This window comes from Paralichthys olivaceus, chromosome 5, assembly GCF_024713975.1.
Source record: "Paralichthys olivaceus isolate ysfri-2021 chromosome 5, ASM2471397v2, whole genome shotgun sequence".
Lineage (NCBI taxonomy): Eukaryota > Metazoa > Chordata > Actinopteri > Pleuronectiformes > Paralichthyidae > Paralichthys > Paralichthys olivaceus.
Window position 1 is genome coordinate 19,734,056 of NC_091097.1, and position 20,891 is coordinate 19,754,946.

At 44.1% G+C, this 20,891-nt stretch overlaps 3 protein-coding genes and 1 non-coding gene across 4 annotated transcripts; 1 reads left to right on the forward strand and 3 right to left on the reverse strand.

The window, feature by feature from the left end:
- The first annotated feature begins 6,199 nt into the window (after positions 1-6,199).
- s1pr5a (sphingosine-1-phosphate receptor 5a) lies at positions 6,200-9,817 on the forward strand. The gene is made up of 2 exons (XM_020108308.2): positions 6,200-6,519; positions 7,246-9,817. Exon 2 carries the CDS (start codon positions 7,528-7,530, stop codon positions 8,728-8,730), a length of 1,203 nt encoding a protein of 400 aa, XP_019963867.1. The 5' UTR covers positions 6,200-6,519; positions 7,246-7,527; the 3' UTR covers positions 8,731-9,817.
- A 1,695-nt stretch (positions 9,818-11,512) lies between these two features.
- spc24 (SPC24 component of NDC80 kinetochore complex) lies at positions 11,513-13,531 on the reverse strand. The gene is made up of 6 exons (XM_020108310.2): positions 13,291-13,531; positions 12,693-12,888; positions 12,394-12,538; positions 12,175-12,279; positions 11,836-11,912; positions 11,513-11,737 (listed from the first exon to the last, which is right to left on the reverse strand). The coding sequence occupies exons 2-6, from the start codon at positions 12,856-12,858 to the stop codon at positions 11,631-11,633; spliced, it is 600 nt and encodes a 199-aa protein (XP_019963869.2). The 5' UTR covers positions 12,859-12,888; positions 13,291-13,531; the 3' UTR covers positions 11,513-11,630.
- A 944-nt stretch (positions 13,532-14,475) lies between these two features.
- kri1 (KRI1 homolog) lies at positions 14,476-20,240 on the reverse strand. Its single transcript, XM_020108311.2, has 18 exons — positions 20,032-20,240; positions 19,074-19,150; positions 18,877-18,979; positions 18,682-18,781; positions 18,439-18,493; positions 18,297-18,346; positions 18,117-18,219; positions 17,954-18,031; positions 17,756-17,868; positions 17,446-17,674; positions 17,176-17,346; positions 16,679-16,751; positions 16,388-16,503; positions 16,134-16,296; positions 15,927-16,057; positions 15,562-15,626; positions 15,380-15,475; positions 14,476-15,300 (listed from the first exon to the last, which is right to left on the reverse strand). Exons 1-18 carry the CDS (start codon positions 20,114-20,116, stop codon positions 14,808-14,810), a joined length of 2,301 nt encoding a protein of 766 aa, XP_019963870.2. The 5' UTR covers positions 20,117-20,240; the 3' UTR covers positions 14,476-14,807.
- Positions 15,740-15,840, reverse strand: LOC138410014 (Z30 small nucleolar RNA). The gene has a single exon (XR_011242810.1). It is a non-coding gene; the product is annotated as a Z30 small nucleolar RNA (small nucleolar RNA).
- Positions 20,241-20,891: the final 651 nt, after the last annotated feature.

Here is a 20,891-nt window from a genome sequence, read left to right on the forward strand (position 1 = left end):
ACAGCTTCACGAACAAAACCAGCTTTCATAAAACTGCCCATTCACATCTCGACCTCACTCAGAGCAAAACGTGGAAAAAAATATACATATGTATTCAGTCATGAGCGACCGCTGCACGAGAGCCAGAGAATAGTAAACGACAAACCTGGTGAAGGATCTCTCAAAACTTAGGACTGAATGTTTTCAGATGATTGTACATTTGTGGCTTTTCCAGTTTAGATAAAGATTAATTTAAAACCAACAAAACTGGAGTCGGAAAGTTTCTCCTCTCACAAAGACGCCCTATTAGGGGAGAAAGCTTCTTTATCACACCCGACCCTGTGCCTCTTCTGGGGGCTTATCAGAGAATGCGGGGCAGGGAGAGGGTTAGGGGGTGGAGGGTTAAATGTTAAAATGTGGGAATGAGGGAAAAACCATGAAGGGAAACAAAGCCTTCCATGGTTTGTAGAGGAAAACAGGAGCATGGTTGAAAGGAATAGTTAAAGATTTTACCCACTGACTCATTTTTTTTGCTGAGCGCGAGATGAGGGGATTGATTCCGCTCTCGTGTCACGTACATTAAATGCTGTTGGCGGAGCCAAGCACGGAGACTGGAAACACCGGGAAACAGCCTGGCTCTGGGTGAGGGGTCATAAAACACACCTCTAGATTTATGGAAAGGTTGCTGTGGACTTGGCTGAGGCCAGTCGTGTTTTTTTTGGGGGGGGGTCTCCACAGACAACCTCATCTTTAACTTCGTTGGAAAGCGTTAAGATTAGAAAGTCTGTACCACTTGTAAAGCTGCTTTTCAGACACGCACTGAACTCTGGAGATTCTCCGCACTTTCTCCGGAAGGACGTGCAGAAGCAGAGCGACGCACGTGACGTTTCCCACACACGACGGACACAAAGTTCAAACTGGAGAAGACAGATATCTCAGGAGACGTTGACGCCAATGTGCTTTTGGTGATAAGGGTCGTCACCGATGTGGACGCTCCGTAAACAAAACAAAAACTTAATTACAGACTTCATACGTCATCTCCGGCCTCCTGCCGCTCCTCTACCCAGGCTCCGCCCCTCGCCTGAATGTTCCCAACATTTTCCTGTTGTTGGGAACGAGTCGGCCTCGAACAATCTCCTGCTGCTTATGAGAAACTCCAGTTTTCTGGACGTTTTCCCAGAGTTCACGTCTCCAGTGAGCTTCACGTGTGTTCGCAGATTGTATTTCTAACTTCAGGCGGCGCCTTCTCTTTATCATGAGCTTATCTAAACGGCTGCTGGCTTCATATTTACTTAATTAAAGGGTGATCATAATCTCCTCGTGAAAAAAAAAAAAAAAAAAAAGAGAGAATGTGTATTTCCAAGAATTTTAAACTTTAGAAAAGAGAAGCTGCTGGAGGCCTTTTGAAAAAAGAAACACAAATACAAAGACACTTCATCCCACTGAATGTGACCACAGCTAATTCAAACAGGAGAACCAGTGGCTTTATGACTAATGGGTCAAACACTCGGTGTCAACTCCGCTCACTGAGCTCTCTTCCTTTAATAATAAATACCATGTTGATTTCCTCTCTTTCCGGGCCAAAGAATCTTGGCGCTCGGACGTAAAACGCAGCTCGGCCGAGTTGTGGGATTCAGTTTGAGCGATGCCACGGTGGATTTTAATAAACACAGCTGTAAAGTGAGCTGAGACAAATTCATGAATAAGCAGAAAATGACCAGACAATCATTTCGGTGCCGTTTTGGAAAGAGCCCGAGCCGCAGCGTGCCAGCTCGTGAGGGTGAGAACCGGTGGAGGTTTACGTAGGAAATGAGGATGTTTGTGTTTGCATATAGACACAACTCACATTCACATATACTGGGTGGACGTCTGATTAAGTTTGTCCTGAGTGGCAGCTTCTTCCTGTGTTTATTTGTACCAGAAAATCCCCTCCGACTTTAGCAGCTTCGACCAACAAATCTCCATCCGCCTCAAGACTAAAACATCTACTTGGGAATAGATTTTGGAAAAAAAAAAAAAAAAAAAAACTACTTCAGAAAATAAATGATGGTATTTTTACTGCTCTCTGGCTCCGACACAAAAGAAAAACCTCCGAGTGTGTGTTTAGCTTGTAAAACATGAGGCCTGGATCCGAGCTGAACACTATTAGAGGGACAGCTCTGTTGAAAGGGTCGACACATTCCACACGACCGCTGCATAAAGCAAAGTATGTAAATGTCACTTTTTACTGCCGTCAGAGGCCGGTTTGAAAGATTTGCATCTGATTGCATGACAGATTCAAATTCAAATTCAGATTCAAATGTGTTTATATATCACTGGATCACAACAAAGATTTGTCTCAGGGTCTCAAGTCCAAGATCTTAAAAAAAAAAGACAAGATCCAACTTGTTCCACACCGAGCAAATGAAGAATGAGCAAACGGTCCGTGCCGTGGCCACGCTCGGGTTTTGTGACATGCAATATGCAACAAACAGGTACGGCGGCCTGGACGCAAAGAGAGCAGCTCCACAACATTTACACATGTTCTTCTCATTTCCGCTGAACTAGAAGCTGAGAGCGAGGTTGCTGCCCTGCACAGCTGCATGAGAAACACTGAGGCAGAGAAGCTGGACTTTGACAAAGGGGAGTTATTTCTGGGATTCCCATAAATCTGTGGCAGCCGCTGTCGCACTGGACGCTACGTTAGTTTTTTATGCAGTACAAGGTTTTCTCTGTTTTCTTGCTGAGCGCTGTCGTAGCAAACAGGGCAAACGAATGACCGAACTTAACGGTTATTGTCAAGAGAGACGTCTCCTGTGCTTAATAAAGCTGCTTCCAGACATGCGCCGAGCTCTGGAGGTAATGTATGTGAGAGTGTGACTCTTCGAGTGAGAGGCTCCGGACATTCTCTGGAGTTTCTCTCCCCGGTAAAATCTCCGGAGAATGTCCGGAACCTCTTAAAATTGTGGTGTGAAGTGAAAATTCACGTCAAGATCGGACCCCTGCTACATACTGAACCACTACACGCTACATACAACGCACACACGTGATGGTGTTGATCTCTAATATGTGACCAGTGTGAGTCAGAAGCGGTTTGGAGGTTTGGAAGCCGGATTTTCAAAATAAAAGCCGTAGACTGCAGCAGCTAGGAGAGCACGGAGGGGGAGGTTGGACATTCACAATAAAAGCACGTCAAAATAAATACAGATTGAATAAATACAGATTAGCAGCCACCAACACAAATAAATCCTGAAGCCAGAAATCACTTTCTCCAGAAATGTAATACAAACATACGAGATGTCAGTGGTTGGATTTCACTTCTGATCGAGGAAGAAAATAAACATTGTAGTTCTCCAAAGGCGAATTATTCATTTGACACAAAGACAATCGACTCGGCTCGGAGGCGTGTGACTCTACACTCTGCACACAGAGTCCAAAAACAACTGGTCGTCTGAGTAGAAAAGGTGAGAATACAGTTCTAGTGTGTGGAGGCCGCGTGTGATTTTTAACTGTTAGCAAAAGGTGAGAATGAAGGATTGAGGTGTGATGTCAGCAGCGTGTGGGGGCCTCGACTAACACCCCAGAATGCAACAGGTTTCAGGCAACATTCACACTACTAGTTTTTTTTTTTTTTGAAAACACAAACTCTGCCAGAAAGAAACCGAGAGGTTTGGAAACGATGAGGTAAACACTCACGCTCTGGCTGATTGGGTCGTTCTTCTGTCGTAGCCTTCGTTGATTGGTCGGGCTCCCGTCACATGACGTCCGTCTGGAGGAAAACAAACGGTGGTCGGTGTAGAACACGACACAGATAATCAAATACAAGCGTTTCTGACCCCGTCGTCTTTGCTAACACCCGGAGGAGACGCATGTCCAGTGGAGAGGTCACATGACGTGTGTTCTCAGGCGTGTTAGAATGAAACGTCACTGTCATACTGAAACATAAACATGGATGAAGCCTGAGTGTGATGAAATGATTTGAAAGAGAGGTGTTTGGACGTTTATATGGATTTATATTCCCAAACATTATCATCACACCTCATCCGTCACTGACAAACAGCCGCCAGACGAAAACAAGGACAACACAAACAAGAGTCGATCTACAGGCGGCTAACGGCAGCAGCAGAGCCACTGACTTCCTTTCTGTCGCCACATTAACGTCACAGGAAAATAAAATAAAAAATCACCCTGAGCCAGAGGGGAGTGTTGGACTGAACATACACAGAGACCCACCCTCCCCCCCTCCCCCGATTGGGTGGGTCCAGACTGGTCTCGGTGTTGCTCGCGGCCTGAGGGGGAAGGAGCAGTGACGGAGCAGATCCTTACAGGGGCAGGGGGGGGGGGGGAGAAGAGTCCTGCTGTCATGTCTTTGTGTGTTAACTAATCAGAGGCTGCACACTGAGAACTTGTCACTGTGTCACTGCGGGGGGGGGACAGAGAGAAGAGCAGTCCGACCTGGGGTGTCGCTTGGGTGGGCGTCAGGGAGGAGAGGGAGGACGGAGCGCGGTGAGTCAGGGGACGCTGGAGCTGAGACGCCAACTGGAAATCACTTAGTGAAACAGGACAAAGGGAGAAACACTGACCCCAGAGCAGCAGGTGTGGAGAGAGGAGCTAAAATAAGACCAAATCTGTTGACGTTAGGAGAAAGAAATAAACTTCAAACGTTCAACCTGCAGGACGCGAGACACCGAGACCTCACAAGAACCAGTGTCTCCATAAAACAACTGCAGGCCATTAGAACAAGGTGTGGAAATGAGTAAGACGTGCAACCAAAAGCTAAATTCAAATTCTTTCGCCTGTGTCGACTCAGTTTTCCTTCATACGTGTGTGGCAATTTCTGACCGATGACTTCATCTGTGTTTTTCTCAAGGATATCCCTCTCCTCTCGAGGCACAATGAGGCAGCTTCCTGTTTAGAGAAGGCCGCGTCCAGGCTTCGCTCACTCGCCCTCGCCTTCACGTCATTTCCCCGTTTGTTCTGCCCCAGAAACGTCACCTGGACGGCTCGAGATGATCCCTGTCGTGGTGAAAGTCGTCATTGTTTCAGGAGAAAAGCACGGACAAGTTTCTACTTGAGTAAAAGAAACTGAACTGAATAAAAGGAAAGTTTGTGTCATTTATCGGTAACAGGTAACAGGAAACAACTTTAACCGTGGGGCCTTACGGGTAAAGGTTTAATCTTCCCACCATATTTTTAAAGCCAGATTTTGTTTTCAGATAGCGTGTTGTCAGATAGAAATCTTGATTTACAAGTTTTAACTCGCCAAGGAGATTGTTTCCAGCAGCGTTTGTTTGATTGTTAGTTTTTAGGATTATGCAAAAACAGCTGGACGAACTATTGCGAAACATGACCGACGGATGAGGCAGGAACATATTTAAAGTTTGGTGTAGTTTTTTCTCTCTTTCCTTGATTTCTCAGAGAATAATTCATGGATCTAGATTTTAAAAAAACAACTTAAAAATCTGCATCTGTTGATTAACCAACAAAATGTCTCAGAGAATAATCGGTAAAAGTTATTGGGAGGTTTAAATGATGAGACTCTTGCTGTGATCTGGATCTCTCCCTCCAGTTCTGTTTGCTAATGAGATCGTGTATTAGAGTGAGATGTCGTTAAACTCATTAACATGAGTTATAACATTAGTTATCCTAACTTCTTTAACACCTTTCACCACCCGCATACAAAACAAATCCAGGACGAAGAGGAGAAGCATCATCATCGTCAAAGTTTCCCTTTGAAATGTGACCTTTTGTTACCGTACATGTTGTAATTCTTACTAATTGAAAAACTCCTCCGAGAAAACATAGTTGAATAAATTCTGTCTGCAAAAAAAAAAAAAAGAAAAAGAAAAGTTTTTTTTGCTGTTTTCATGTTGGAGCTTTAAGATAATTACAGATGAGGTCTATAGGAGTGAAGCTATTTTCTGAAATGTGGGGCTTCTAGTTCTGTGCGACAGGCCCGACCACACCAAACACTCACAAATTACTATTTTTCCACTGGCAAATTAACTTGTGGCTTTTAGTTTTGAGCTCAGTTCTGCTGGTGTGAGGTTTTCTCTCATATTAACATGGTTGGGAAAGAGAGATTCCACATAATCATGACAAACCTGATCAACAGCATGGAGCTGCCATGATCAGCTGCTGTGTTCAGCCTTCACTGCCATATTTAAGAAACACGAAGCAATGGAGGATCGAGCGCCTGAGGGGAAAACTGATAAGGTGACGATCTCACTTTCTTCCTCAGAAACAAAACATAATCTCAATCTCGATCTGTCATGGAGCTGCAGTTCCTCCTGAGGCCAGATCTCGGGTGGTGAAGGAGGGAGGGAGGGAGGGAGGGAGGTAGGGGGGGCACAGTGTTTGAAGGGTCATGCAGGAGAAGGAGGGAGAAAATCGTTGAAGGGCACAATCATTAAAGACCAACCCTCTGCGTGTCGAGTCCTGCCCTGCTCCACTCGCACACCACACTGTCGCTGCGGTGCGCACTGATCCACGGAGCCCGCGTCCTCCTCTCTCCTCCTCCGCTGCTGCGAAGTCTCACTGGATATTTACAAAGTTTTACAGGTGCGTGCTGAAGTTCTTTCCTAACGTGTTGGTCCGGTAATATCCGGACAGGGTCGTGAAGTGTGGCGGTGCCGCTCGCAGATTCAGTTAAAGGGATTTCACAGAGAGCCAGTGGCGATTGTTTTACGCACGAGCACGGATGGATAATTGTGATGTTTTACTTCATAGTCACACATTTACTGAAACGTTTCACGGTTTCCTGTGAGTAATTCAAAAATGGACTTAAATATAAAGAAAGTATTCGGTAAGGTCTGTCGCTTATGAAATGGAATTACCGGTTTGGATGCGCAATGCGTATTTACGCATAATTACGCATGAATGATAATTAATAAGCTGCGGGTTGATTTCTTGTTTATTTGTAAAAAAAAAGAAAAAAAAAGGGTGTTTGAGTCTTAAGTGGGAGGAAAACACTAAAGTCTAAAGATTGATGAAAAAGTTCGATTTAAACTTTGGCTCAGATTTTAAACTTTCTTCGTTTTACACTTGATGTTTGAACATTCTGGCTTAAATGTTGAACATTTGTCCTCGTGCAAGAAAAGTTCTGGGAGTCGCCATTTCCCTTATCAGAGGGTTCCCCCCCTCATTATTCAAATTGATAAGATCGCAATTATGTGTTAATTATCTCTTTACTCTCCGGCTGTTGGAGACCGTTGCTACTTCTTTTCAATTCTCCCCTGACGTGTTTATTTCCTGCCACTAACTTTCTTCTCCTCTGGTTTTACGCAGACTGGCTCTCATCGCCTCCTAGTGCTTCTGCCCCGGCATCGAAAAAAGTGTTTTTTTTTTTTTTTTTTTTAAGGAGGACAATTTTAAAACCACAGGAAATCCTATTTTACAGCTTCAAAAGGAACTTTTCTGTGTGAGTCTGTTTTGAAACTTTCACATCAAAAGAAAGAAGAAATAATGCACAACCTGAGGACTGGATGACAAACTATCTGTGGATCTGATTTGAGAAACAGGAAGAGAAGGAAAAAAAAAAAAAGCACTGACTTGTGGGAAATACTTAATATGACAGAGTCCTCCCATGCTGCCTACGCTGCTGTGGCCCCGTCTGCGATCACAGCGTCCCCCTCCTCAGGATACCTGATGACGATGTTTCACGCGTACCAGAGCAACAAGGTCATCTTGGACCACTACAACTACACGGGCAAGCTGAAGGAGAACAAGTACAAGGACGGACTCAAACCAGAGGCCATCGTGTTCCTGCTGGTCTGCTTGCTCATCGTTGTAGAAAATGCTGTGGTGCTAATCGCCATCTGGAAGAACAAGAAATTCCATGTGCCCATGTACTACTTACTGGGCAACTTGACCCTCTCCGACCTGCTCGCAGGTTTCACCTACATGGTGAACCTCATAACATCAGGGGCCAAAACGCTACAGATGACCCCCGTGCTGTGGTTCCTGAGGGAGGGGGGTGTGTTCATCATGTTGGCCGCCTCGGTCATCAGCCTGCTGGCCATCGCCATCGAGCGCCACGTCACCATGGTGAGGATGAAGCCGTACCAGGGGGACAAGCAGGGGCGCATGTTTGCTCTGATTGGAGCGAGCTGGGTGTTGTCCGTGTTCCTGGGGGTCCTGCCCGTCCTGGGCTGGAACTGTATGGGACAGCTGGACCAGTGCTCCACGGTCCTGCCGCTCTACGCCAAAAGCTACATCCTCTTCTGCATCACCGTCTTCAGCGCCATCCTCATGTCCATCGTGGTGCTCTACGTCCGCATCTTCCGCATTGTCAAGTCCAACACTCAGCGCCTGGCTTCGGTTCCCCAGCGCAAAGGCCTCTACCGCAAGTCCCAGAAGTACATGGCGCTGCTGAAGACGGTCACCATCGTCCTGGGAGTCTTCATCGCATGTTGGCTGCCCCTCTTCATCTTCCTGCTGCTCGACTTCTGCTGTCCGGCCAAAAGCTGCGACGTGCTCTTCAAGGCCGACTACTTCCTGGGCATCGCCATGTTCAACTCCCTCCTCAACCCCATCATCTACACGCTGACCAGCAAGGACATGAGGAAGGCCATCATCAGGCTGCTCTGCCGACCCTGCCTCCTGACAAAAGACGGACAAGTGAAGAAGATCGGGATTCCTTTCCTGGAGTGCAGCACCAGTAAGACCGACGCGGCCTCTCACAGGCTGGAGGGGCTGGAGACGACGGTGTCCTCCGGTAACTTGACACCCTCAACGATCAAAGCCATCTATCCCAGGATGAGCAAGACATGACACACGGCTTCGCCCTGAGAGCAAACAGTCAGACTAAAAACTGGGCCACTCACGTGCTCCGGTGGAGCAGACCTGAGAAGGGCTGAAGCGTTATGTTGCACTGCGTCACAGTTTCGGTTATTTTTGGTCTTCACGAGGAACATAAGCTAGACGTGTGTGATAAATGTCCACATTGGGAGAAAGAGTAACTTTAAAAAAAAAAACATTTTCTTTGCATGTTCTCTGTTATTGTATGATCATGAAAAACATTAATCTCGTGAAAAACTAGTATTAAATTTGTCTCTTTGGACAAAACAGGGCCAGTATTTGTCAGAGGAAGTTCCATCTGGCAAAAATGTCATTTCACTTTATGAAGTTAAAGAACCGTGTGTGGATAAATGCAGCCCACCACGCTGAACATCTGATAGACGAGGGCCGGAGCCATTTATCCTTATCTCTGCTCCCTGTGCAGCGTATAATCACACGTGGTTACAAACACGGAGCATCCACACCCAAACTCTGCAGCCATGTAATTTCTACCATGTGAGCGTTGGTCAGCGCGGATGCTGGGGAGAGGTCCTCCCCCACCGACATCAGAGGCTCCGTGGGCTGGAGACGCTCTGAAGACGTCATATTGGCGAGCTGGCTCTGGGTGGTTTGCAGCTCTGGAGGTCCCCTGACATGTGTAGCGACACATGATGAATGAGTAAAAGCAATAAAGGCCGACAGTGGAGGTTTGCTGACGCCTTTTTGGTTTAACAAACTGCAATATCACAGTTACATGCTCGAGTCTCCAGAGCTTTGTAGTTGGGATAAACTTCACCTCACCACGAAGTGATGTGATTCACCTATTTTTAGGACGAGACATGAGGATAAATATAATCTCGTCTTTCAGATCAGTGGGAGACTGATTTCATGACTGTATATAAATGTAAAGAAATAAAATATATTTTCACTGAGTTTTTTTTTTTTTTTTTTAAAACACACTTTGTAAATATCTGTACCTTTGTTTGAGCTGCATTAATGTAAAAAAAAAGAAAAAAAGAATCATTTTAAGTTATGTCTGTTTTATATGTGCACTGAATAAACATATGTGAATTATGTTTAACTCGAGGTTTGTTTCATGTCTCGCTGGACGACTCTCCTTACAGAAAAATAAAAAATATTAATGTAAACATCATAAACAGCAGAAGAAACCTCAATGTCAATAACAGGAAAAACATTAAGTCCTTGTTCTTCACACATTAAGATAAAGTGACTACATTTCATTTGGTATATTGACTTATTACATTTTTTAGAACATATTAAAGATATTAAAAAAAAGTCCAAACAAGCCTCAGTTGCAAAGGAAACAGAGCCGTAAGGCGCTTGATTCTAAATAACAAACCCGCCGCCTCAGTGTAAACCACCTGTTAAACCACTAGACATTGACGCGTTGAGGAACCGACGAATTTGCAGGAAAAAAAAAACCCGATGCCTCGATGCTGTTTATCGTAAGGAAACCACTCGTGGGTGTGCGGTTCTTACAAGTTATGGTACGTGTGACTATGAGCCTCTCTGACACAGTCATCCCGCCCACCGTGCACCGAGCTGCAGAGGTGCAGCCGTGGCTTCTGAAGAGGGCGCAAAAGTTTCACACCTCAGTAGAGAGGGGGGCAAATCATAACAGATCCAATCAAGTGCTTTGCATTGCAGACAAAGTTTGTGGACATTATCTAGATATGAAGTCGTATCAGAGAATCGCTGTCTCATTACTGATATAAGGTTTCATGCTCACTTCTATTATGCCTCCGTAGAGAGGGTCCCCTCGATGTAAATATAAAGTATTTTAATATAAAGGGTCTTTTCTGGGGGTGAAGAAAACTACAATTCATATAATTTAGATTAAATGAACCAGTGAAAACATCATGAGGATTATTCTACATTAAGTTTCTGCCAATAGTTCCCGTTCACCTAAATCCTACACACTGGACCTTGAAGTCACAGTGAGGAGGTTGAACACATGATCGATCCACCTCAGATTTATAAAACGTGTTTTAAAACCACAACCTTCTCTCAGGAGCAATAATCAGTCTTTAAACGTAAGATAAATAATAACGTGACATTTACTGATAATTCGCTGAATCAATAAACTGCCGGAATAAAAACAGAATAAATAATAAACCAAAAGTAAATGTTTAAATAGTTTGTTATAAAGGAGATGGATAAAAAGATGAAGTATAAGTGAGGAACATTCAGGTAAAAATATATTAGTTATAATAGTAAACCTCTGCCTGTAGTAGTAAAATTGTAAAGGTCACTGAGTGAAGAAAGATATTGTAAATCAGTCCATGAGTTATCTGTTCCACTTCTACTTTGAGGGTCTCGTGGGGCTGAAGCCAATCTCAGATGATTATTAAAGCTAATATTACTATTAGTATTATTGCAAAGACATCAACTGTAATATAATTAGTCGAGATCATTTAAAATGTAGTAATAAGAAGACATCTGGTACACGACTGGTGATGATGATGAAGTGAAGAAAAGGTTCTGAAGACTAAAGCCTCTAAAACCCTCACAGAGCTTTCATCTCTCTGCCTTCAGCTCGAGTCATGTGAGTTTGTGTTGCTCTGAGGAAACCATGTTGGCATTTAAACATATTTACATGATCGCACTTCAGCCCTGAATAGCTCTGCAGCGCCACCTAGTGACCGACCTGCACTCGGCCTTGTCTGACAGCAGGTTTCAACAATTTAACTTCAAGACTTTTAAAGACTATAACGAATGAATGGATAGATAGATATCAATAGAAACTACTGAACCATTGGTCTGAAAGATTTAATCTTTTAGAACAATATACATGTTATACTGACAATAAGAATTCAACAAACACACAAACACATAGTGTACACAACGTGCCTGACCACACCACCATCCTCCGTCTACCATTTAGTGCTGACAAAGCCCCACAACCGGTCGCTTACGTTACTCCGAGACTGCGCTGACGTGTCAATGTTGATGGGGGTTGCCAGGTCTGCGCCATAGTGCACTGCAAGAAGAGACAACGCACAAAGTGAAGCCCCATTGTTGGACACAACACACAAGATACTGTGAATACATGCACAACCACACAGAGTAAGACCATACCTCCTTTTAACGTGTTGGGTGGGGCATCATATTCCCACTTGATCTTGGTTATTAGGTAGTACACCTGAGCCACATACCTGCAGCAGATGGTATGTAGAAAATACATCAAACAATACTTTAACGGATATCGAGGTAGCTTCAGGTGCAAAGCTGATTCGCCCGTTACTACGAGACGCTTCAAACTGAAATAAAAACTAAAGCCTCTGTTTTTTTATTAGAAGATGATCCACACAGTTAAACATTCCACACGGTTATGAATAAACAATTCCCGATTCTGCCTCCTTCAATTTCTGTTCGCAGTATCTCAAACGAAAAGACGGAAAGGACACAAGTACTCACACTGCTGAAGGGATAACCTCGGTGGTGTCTTCGTCCACTTCGCTCTGAAGAGACTCAAGCTGGTGTTCAGTGTTTCTCACGCTCTCCAGCTCTCCCTTCAGAAACCTGGAGGCGGGTTAAGGACGCTAACACAGAAAACAGCGAATGCAGCCAGACAGAATTTATAAATCACACTTTAAAAGAGACTCTTAACATTCCAAACACAAAAAAAAAAGATACTGCAATTCCGAGTCAGTGATCTGGCTCTTGGCGATGCACTGCCTCAGCTGTTCCTCCAGACTGTCCAGCTCCCTGTCTCTCTGCTGCTTCTCCTCCTCCATGTCCAGCAGCCTCTGACTCACACTCTCCTCGATCTGAGCCTCTTCTGTGGGTGAAGGAAAGCGATGAGACGGATGTCAACGTCGTAAAGCGAGACAGACAAATCTGGAGGTGAACAATATAATGTGGTGCAACAGATGCTGCGCTGCACTGTGACAACAATGACAGCTCAACAGAACCAAGAGTGTCTGAACACTCGCCTTTTAGAATCTGCGTCACAATCCTCTTCGTGTCCACGTGCTGGTCAAACAGGGACTGATGTCCAGCTTTCAGCCGCTTCAGTCTGTCAGCCTGGCTGGAGCTGATGTACTCCAACAACGTCTCCCCCATCTCCTCCAGGTCTTGAAACTTCTGAGCCTTCGCCATCGTGGGGGACGCCGGGAGCCAACGAAGACGCTGAAGGGAAAATATCACATCAGTAAAAACACACAAGTGCTGATACTTCGATGAGATAACTATAAATATACGAACCGGATCCATTCAGTGTTAAACCTCCTCACACAACACACACTCATGATATTGAAGTACATTAATAAAGTGGTAGCAGTAGAGTAGAGTACTTAATACTCAAAGTATTTAAAAACAGAGAGATAACAGAAGACAAAGTAAAAAGAATAAAACAGACCTGGTACATAAATCAGCTGATTAAAAACTGTTTTCACGAACATGGTTGTTTACTGAACTAGAGAAGTATTAGAGGTTTTACTTCATTACTCGTTATTCTGAATTGTACCTTTCTGCATGACGAGTACTTCTACTTCAGTTGTATTTTGTTAATGCTCGTACTTTAATACTCACTTCTGCTGTTGGCGTCGCTGTGTTTCCTCACGTCGTTCACGGAAACAACACGAAGCTGCTGCGGTGAAATCAAACGAGTCGCGTGTTAAACTTGAAACTTCACGATCTTCGCTCCGCAAACATTCGAACAAAGTTCACGTGAGAATCAAACGTTTTGTTGACAAAGTGAAAAACAGCACGACCGGTTACCGAGCAGCCACTTCCGGGATTCAAACGTCAGACCGGTGCGCGCCTATTTTTTGCTCTGTCTCTTCTTCTTTGGTGAATTCACAGCAGCCTCCGGCGTTACACCGCCCCCTGCTGTTATGTACGGGAAGTGACCTAATAATAGTCTGTGGATCTAATGTGATCTATGATAATAATAATTATATTAATATTAATAATAATAATAATGATTGTGTTTGTATGGAATTTATCTAAACGAAGTTACAAAGTGCTTCACAGGAAAAATAAAACAATCCATGTCCAGAAGAATGAATGATGATAAAAAGGTTTTCAAGTCGGTGGAATGTTTTCGGCCACGGAGCAGTTTAACCATCAGACTGGTCGTTGCAGTGACAATAATAACTTCAGCTGTACCTTGGTGTCGTCGAGTGTTTCAGCCCATTAATCACAATAACGTGAGAGAAGCTAAAAGTAAATTTGATGTAACCTGACGTTTTCTGTGTTTAAATAAATTCACTTTCTTTTTTTTCCTCTTCGTCCTCAACTCGTTAAACGGGGGTGAGAACATGACATGTTCTTTAACAGGCTGGAGCTGGTATGTTTGATATTCGTTTATTTTTTTTAATGTTTTCTTTTGCTTGTCTTATTGTGCTTTGTTTTCTCTCTCTCGTGCTGTCGTATTGTTCTGAGTGCCTCAAACTGTTTGACTGTTCATTATTTACAAGAGCTATCGTTTTGTTAACGTCAGTTTCACTAAAAATTTGAGAAAACTACTAATTTAATAAATATGCAACATATTTTATTAGTGTTGTCAGTTGGCACACAAGGTTAAATTATTAATTTAAAGTGAACAACTGAATAATAAATAAGAGAATTAATGTATTTGTGTAATTATCTTTAAATGTAAATTGGACCAAACCAAAAGAAAGTAAATATCTTATATTGTAAAACCACAAAATAAAGTGTGAGGCAGAACACACACTACAGGGATCAATCATCACTCCACTCTAAACCACACAATGGGAGTGTGACCTTATTTTATTGCTTTCATCCATCAGGTTCAAACCACGAGCACAAGCATGTTTTGATATTACCAATACACACCAGGTCTAAATCACACTTCACCTGCAAGATAACCACAGATGATGAAATATAAACGTTCACACTATGAAAGCAACTGGCTGAACTCACCACTGGTCCCAGAATGTGCAGGAATTTTCAACAGTAAATGTTGCAGGTAAAAATATGTGTTGAAATCTAAAGGTCCATGTGAGGTGATCACACAAGTGACGTGAACCAAAATGTATTTATCTCTTTAATCATAAAAACGAGTGTGTCAGCAGGAGCCGTTATCACTCTTTGTTCTTCTGCTTCTCTCTCTTCTCCCTTTCTTTCCGTCTTTGTCTGCCGAGCTGTCTGAAGTGCAGTCTCTTGGGGTTCAGACCGTAAGCCTTCAGTCTCTGTCGACTGAACTCCCGGCCGCCGATCGTCACCCTGCAGCGCCCGGATATGAGGCGTCCACCCGGGCGCTTGTGCTTCTTCTTGGACCAGTTTGGCTTCTCGGTCGTGTTTTTCACCTCGTCGACTTGATCTGCAGCAGCAGCCTGTGGTTCCTCTTCCTGTTTCGTCTTTTTCTTGGGGATCAGGAACTCTTCCTCCTCCTCCTCTTCTCCTTCCATGCTGTCGCCCTCTCCAAGAGCCTGAGCAAGTGTCTCGTCAGCTGAGTCCACGGCGGAGCCTGCCTCACCGTCCTCAGCTGATGTACTTTGCTTCTCAGCGTTCTTCAGACGATCTCTCCTCTTCTTCCCGACCTTAGTTTTAGCGTCTGCCGACTCCTCATCTTCCCTGTAGGTTAAATTCACACAATTATTACAGAGCAGGTGAATTTATTATTGGTTAGTTGGTTTAATTGTGTTTTACTCACTCAGCATAAACGGAGCTCAGGATTTCTTTCCTCTTCTTTTCATTCTGGGCCTTGATTTTATAGTTTTTCAAATCACTTGCCTCCTCTCGGTCAGTCCTGACAGAGGAAGGAAAGGATTCACGTGCGGTAAATGACATGAGAACAGAAACAAGTTGTAAAACCTTCTAGGACGTTGGCAGTACCTGAACATGCAGGTCTTCTTCAGAGAGCACCATCGGTTCAGCTCCGTGTCGTTTGCATGTAAAATCTGAAGAAAGAACCACGTTTATTAAAAGTACGGATCATTTACGTCTCTCTGAAACACATTTGGTCAGAATGTTTAGAGACTGTTCTTGTGGCTTTATCTCATCAGCGTGTGTCCTGCTCAGAGAGAAGATTAAAAGTGAGATCATTCCCTGGTCAGAGCTTTTCCCCGGAGGGAAGCAATACCAGTTCATTCACCTCAAGACTCATCACTGCAGCATTCACCAACATCCATTCTCTCCACATTCTACACAAAACACCCGACTGCTCGCAAATCCCTTGAAAATGCTGCTGCTGCTCTCACCTCCTCTGTGGAGAGACCGAAGTCGTTGGCGAGGACCTGTCTGTAGCGAAACCTGCAGGGGAGGTCGTCTATAATGTCCTCATAGTCCAGCTTGTAGTACTCATCCAGGTACTGCTCAAAGCTCTTCTCCTCTGAAATACAAGCAGCCGTAAGTGAGGTAACAACCACAGCACGCATTCTACCTGGCAGGAGACACGGGACACTTACGAGGATCAAACACAGGCTTGTTTTGGGTGATGACCTCGGCAAAGTGAGACTTCTTCCTCTTTTTGCCCATCTGTGGCATATCCTCTTTCTTCATCTTCTTCCTCTCCTTTTTCTTCTTCTTCTTGGAGGCAGTCTGCTGACTCGGGTCGAAGTCTGCGTCCATCTATTGCGACAGGATGAACTCTGAGTGAGTGATCGTGGCAGCGGAGCGGAGGATGAAAAAAAAAAAAAAAAAGCTTTTCAGAAAGACTCACAATGAAGTCATCATCGTCGCAGTGTGGCCCAGAGGCAGCATGTTGCTGCCCATCTTCCTCTTCACCGTAGACGTCTTCTTGTCCCTCTCCTGTCCACGTGTCCCAGTTCCAGTGCTCTGAACACACAAGACGCCACAGTTCACCTCGACACGTTCATACAACTCGAACATTTACCACAACAGATTGTTTGCAAATGTTTAAATCTCCAGCTCCCCCTCGAACGGAACCCGAGTCCTCATTCAAAGCTCGACAATGCTGCACAAACCAGTGTGAAGAAAACACAAGGCCTACCTTCATCATCGTCATCATCAAACTGAGGCTTTTCTTCTTCTTCTCCTCCGTAATATTCATCTCCGAAGAATTTCTGCGAGGAAAAGGAGAAAGGTTTGGGAGCGCTCTCTTGATGAGGAGCAGTGTGGTGATCGGCAGCAGTCAGGCTTTAACACCGTGACCTCGAAAATTAGGAAGCAGCTGCTCGTGCACTCAGCCAACGACACAGTGCACCTGTGTGAGCTAGGTAGCACACACCTGTGTTTAATTACTCCCATGATGCATCTGTGTCACCTCAGAGGGAGGTTATCTGAGCGGAGGATCAAAACAAACACATTAGACACTTTTACATTAATATTCTGATGAAAACATCTAAAACAAATTACATCATCTTACGGAGTTTTCAACGTTTTGCGACATCGACACACAACAGTTCCCGACTGCTTGACGACACATGTTGACGTAGACGAGAGTCAGGACGAGGGGCTGCTAATGCCCGAGTGTGTGCGTACACCCACCTGCATGAGCTGGTCGTGTTGCTGTGGGTTGAAGTCTCCCTCCAGGTCGACCTGACTGAAGGCCAGCTGCTCGTTGCCCGTCAGCTCCTGAAGCTTCTTCAGCTTCTCCACTATCTCGTTGCGCTTCAAGTTCTTCAGCTGCTTCAGCTGCTGCTGCTTCTGCTCCTTTTCCTGAAATAGTTGAGAGACAGAGGTTAGCGATAACCGAGGGCGGCTGAGAAGCAGAAAAGGTTTATATATAGAGATCAAGAGCTTGATTAGATGTGAAACCTTTTGCTTTCTTTCTTTCACTTCCTCCCTTTTGCGTTTTCTCCGGTCGTCTTTGGAACGCACGGACGTGGCGATGGTGCGGGGGTAGGTCTTGATCTGCGTGGCGTCAGGCTCTTCGAAGCGGAAGTTGTAGCTTCTCTCAAAGTCTTCCTGCCGCTGCAAGAACGTCTCCCCTTCCTCCTCAGAATCATCCAGATCATCCTGGACCACCTCGTCGTAAGTTGGGATCCTGAACGTACCAGGAGGATTTAAACACACACCTTCAAGTCACAGGCCGAGAAAGCAAACGCAGATCCACGCGGAGACGTACCGATCATCCCCGTCCTCCCCATCCTCCAGGTAGCCCTTGTTAAGCATGTAGTCTCTCAGGAAGCACTCCTTCTCATCCAGCTCCGGGTCATTCCAGTAGTCCCTCAGGTATTTCTGTCCCAACACAAACCAGCGATAAAATGTTTATTTGTTCCAACAGGAAGTTCTTTCGCTCTCTCGTCTACACGCAGACACTCACCATGTCCTTCACCTCCTCAGGACCGTCCAACTCAGCCTGACCTTTCAGCCATTCCACGTAGTCGGCCTCTTCTTCATCCTACAAACAGACACGAACACGTTTAACCTGAGCTGTGATGCTTTTGTATTATTTTCAAGAGGAGCAGCCAGTTCCAGCGTCTGACCTTCTCCTCCTGTGTTTTGATCCTCCTCGTCAGCAGCTGGGATCTTTCGTCCCCCTCGACGGCCTCGTCCTCCTCATCACTGTCCTGGATGAACTTCCGGAAGCTGGCGAGAGGTGTAAGTTTCTGTAAATAGCCCGTGAGCGATACTGCAGCACACTTTCTAGATGGTCTGAGCCTCACCTTTCCTTCAGGTGCTTCTGTTCTTGGATGTAGCTCGGAGAGGCTGCTCTCTGTCGAGGAAAAAACATTTTGAACTATCTGACGCGCGCAAAGATCGAGAGGCAGCGAAATGACCAAATGAAAAACGTATAGGTTTGTCTACCTCTCTTCTCATGGCGGCCTCCTCGTCGTCGCTGTCGTCATCGTCTTCATATTTTCTGTAAAATAACAATAAGATGTTTTTTCAAGACGCAAAATTTCCAAATCTCCTGAATATCAACACAGATCAGAAAGATTTCATGCGATTAAAAAGTTGCTGGAACTCCTGAAGATCGGACAGATTTTATATATCGGACCCGTCTGGTTGTGCTCCTGACGAACGCTGTAAATGATGGAGCTCGCTCACCCTTCTCTTTCCAGTATGACTTTCCGTTCGTAGTCCTTCAGATACATGGGCTTCGCTGCTCTCTGTGAAGTCGAGGGCTTCTCGTCACTGGTGGACGCTCCTGAAACCGAGAGATTGTTTCTCATCATCTCTTCACCAGAAATAAAAAAAAACGTCCCACACACCGTGAAGGCAACGCCACCGACTGTCCGTTACCTTCGGAGTAGAACGTGGCATCTTTCTCGTAGATCTTCGGATCTTTCTTCTTCAGCAGTGACAACGTTCTGTAAAAGTCTCTTTCGACTGCGGGGTCGAGCTCCTGAGAGAAGGGGGGGGGAGGGGCAGATAACAGTCAGACAACATCAGTGAGAAAGTTTTGTCCACAAACAGACGGAGGAAGAATCGATGCCGACCACTTCACTGTCATCAGAGCTGGACTCAGACGTCTCAGAGTCACTGTCGTCCCCTCGGTCTCCGTATCTGTCCTTCACTGCAGGACACAGAAAGATGACGTCAACAAGTTACACACCGTTCTCTTTTCTTTCTCTCTTCATTCTTTGCTGAATTTGTTTTCATTTCTTTTTCCTTTGTTTCCTTCTTTTTGTGCCAAACACTGATCGTCTGACGGAAACCGACTGTGCAGCCTCTTAAGTTAATACTTCAGGTTTGAGTAAATGATAAATAATGAAAGTCGTGTTTGCAGCGTGGAGCGTATCTAAGGTTTGACAGTTAAAAACAATAATACTGCTTCCTGTGTGCAGCCCAAGCTTGTGTTTAATTTCCTTTTCATATTTGGAGGCTTGACAGAAATCAACAGGGGATTTATGAGATAAGATAAAATAAGATGATCCTTTACTGGTCCCACAGTGCGGAGATTTGACTGATTTTAAAAATGTGAATTTAGAAGGGGATGTAACAAAATATAGAGTATAAATTATAAAAGGCTGAAAAGGAGCGACAGCTGCTGTGACTATTTATTGTCATAAGAATAATGATCTCATCTCATCTTTAAAATGTCAACACAATAATAAATGAACATGTGAACATGTGAGGAGCTGTGATCGGTTTGTTTTCAAATCTAAATGAATAAATAAGATGACATTAGCGCACAATGGCTGAGCAGAGCTGTGATCGCTCACTTCTAATGTGAATTCAACGTCATGTGTTTGTTATTGTGTCTTTAACTTTGAGCTACTTCACGAGAATGAAGTGAAACTCTATCTCCTGACTCCGTTTGTTTAGATCTAACACCAGATCGTCACGTTCTTCACCGGGTTTTATTAAAAACTACAGATTTAAACAACTGAAGCTAACGACGCTTCCCCCCCACGTTGCTAAGGTTAGCTTCCCCGTTAGCATCGACACACTTACGCCGCTGTAATTCTTCTCTCTGTCGGTATTTCTCGTATTTCTGCGCAAACTGCGAGTTGATTTTCAGCTCAGACTTCCCCGACATGTCGGAACCCGGAGGAGAGAAACACGCGAAGCAACGAAAACGAGGCTAGAGACGAGGAGACATCTCAGGAACACACGTGGGAGGAGGAACACACGTGGCTTCCGGTGAGCGCGCTGCACACGACGACCTGTAGGGGGCGCGATGACGACAGTTTCATTTCCTCCAGAGAAATAAAGATTTAGATTTTTTATTTTAAGAAGTAATAACAGTAAATAAATAAAGATGTTATTTGTGTTATAATAAATATTTACAAATGACATATACAAATATAGAAGAAGAATAGAATAGTATATATTTATAAACTATATAATACTGTGTAAATATAAGGCTGATATATATAAGATAAAGTTATTTAAATAAAATATATAAACACAATGTGATGTAGAGGATTCACAGAGAACAACTGTTTGTCTACAGGCGTCTATCAACATGAAGACGTTGCTTTTAAAAGTAATAACAGCAAATAAATAAAGATTTTATTTCTCATTGTATAATCACGTTGTGCCTATGATAAATATTTACAAAGAAAATACACAAATATAGAAAATAAGCTATACTGCACTATAGTATAATATGGTATATGTTTATAAACTGTATAATACTGTGTACGTATAAGGATGATATGTATAAAATAGTTATTTAAATAAAATATAAACACAATGCGACGTAGAGGAGGATTCACAGAGAACAACTGTTTGTCACCTGTGTTATATTGACTTCACGTTTACATTCAGGACATTTCAGTAAAAGGACTTTAATATAATACCAGGTTAAT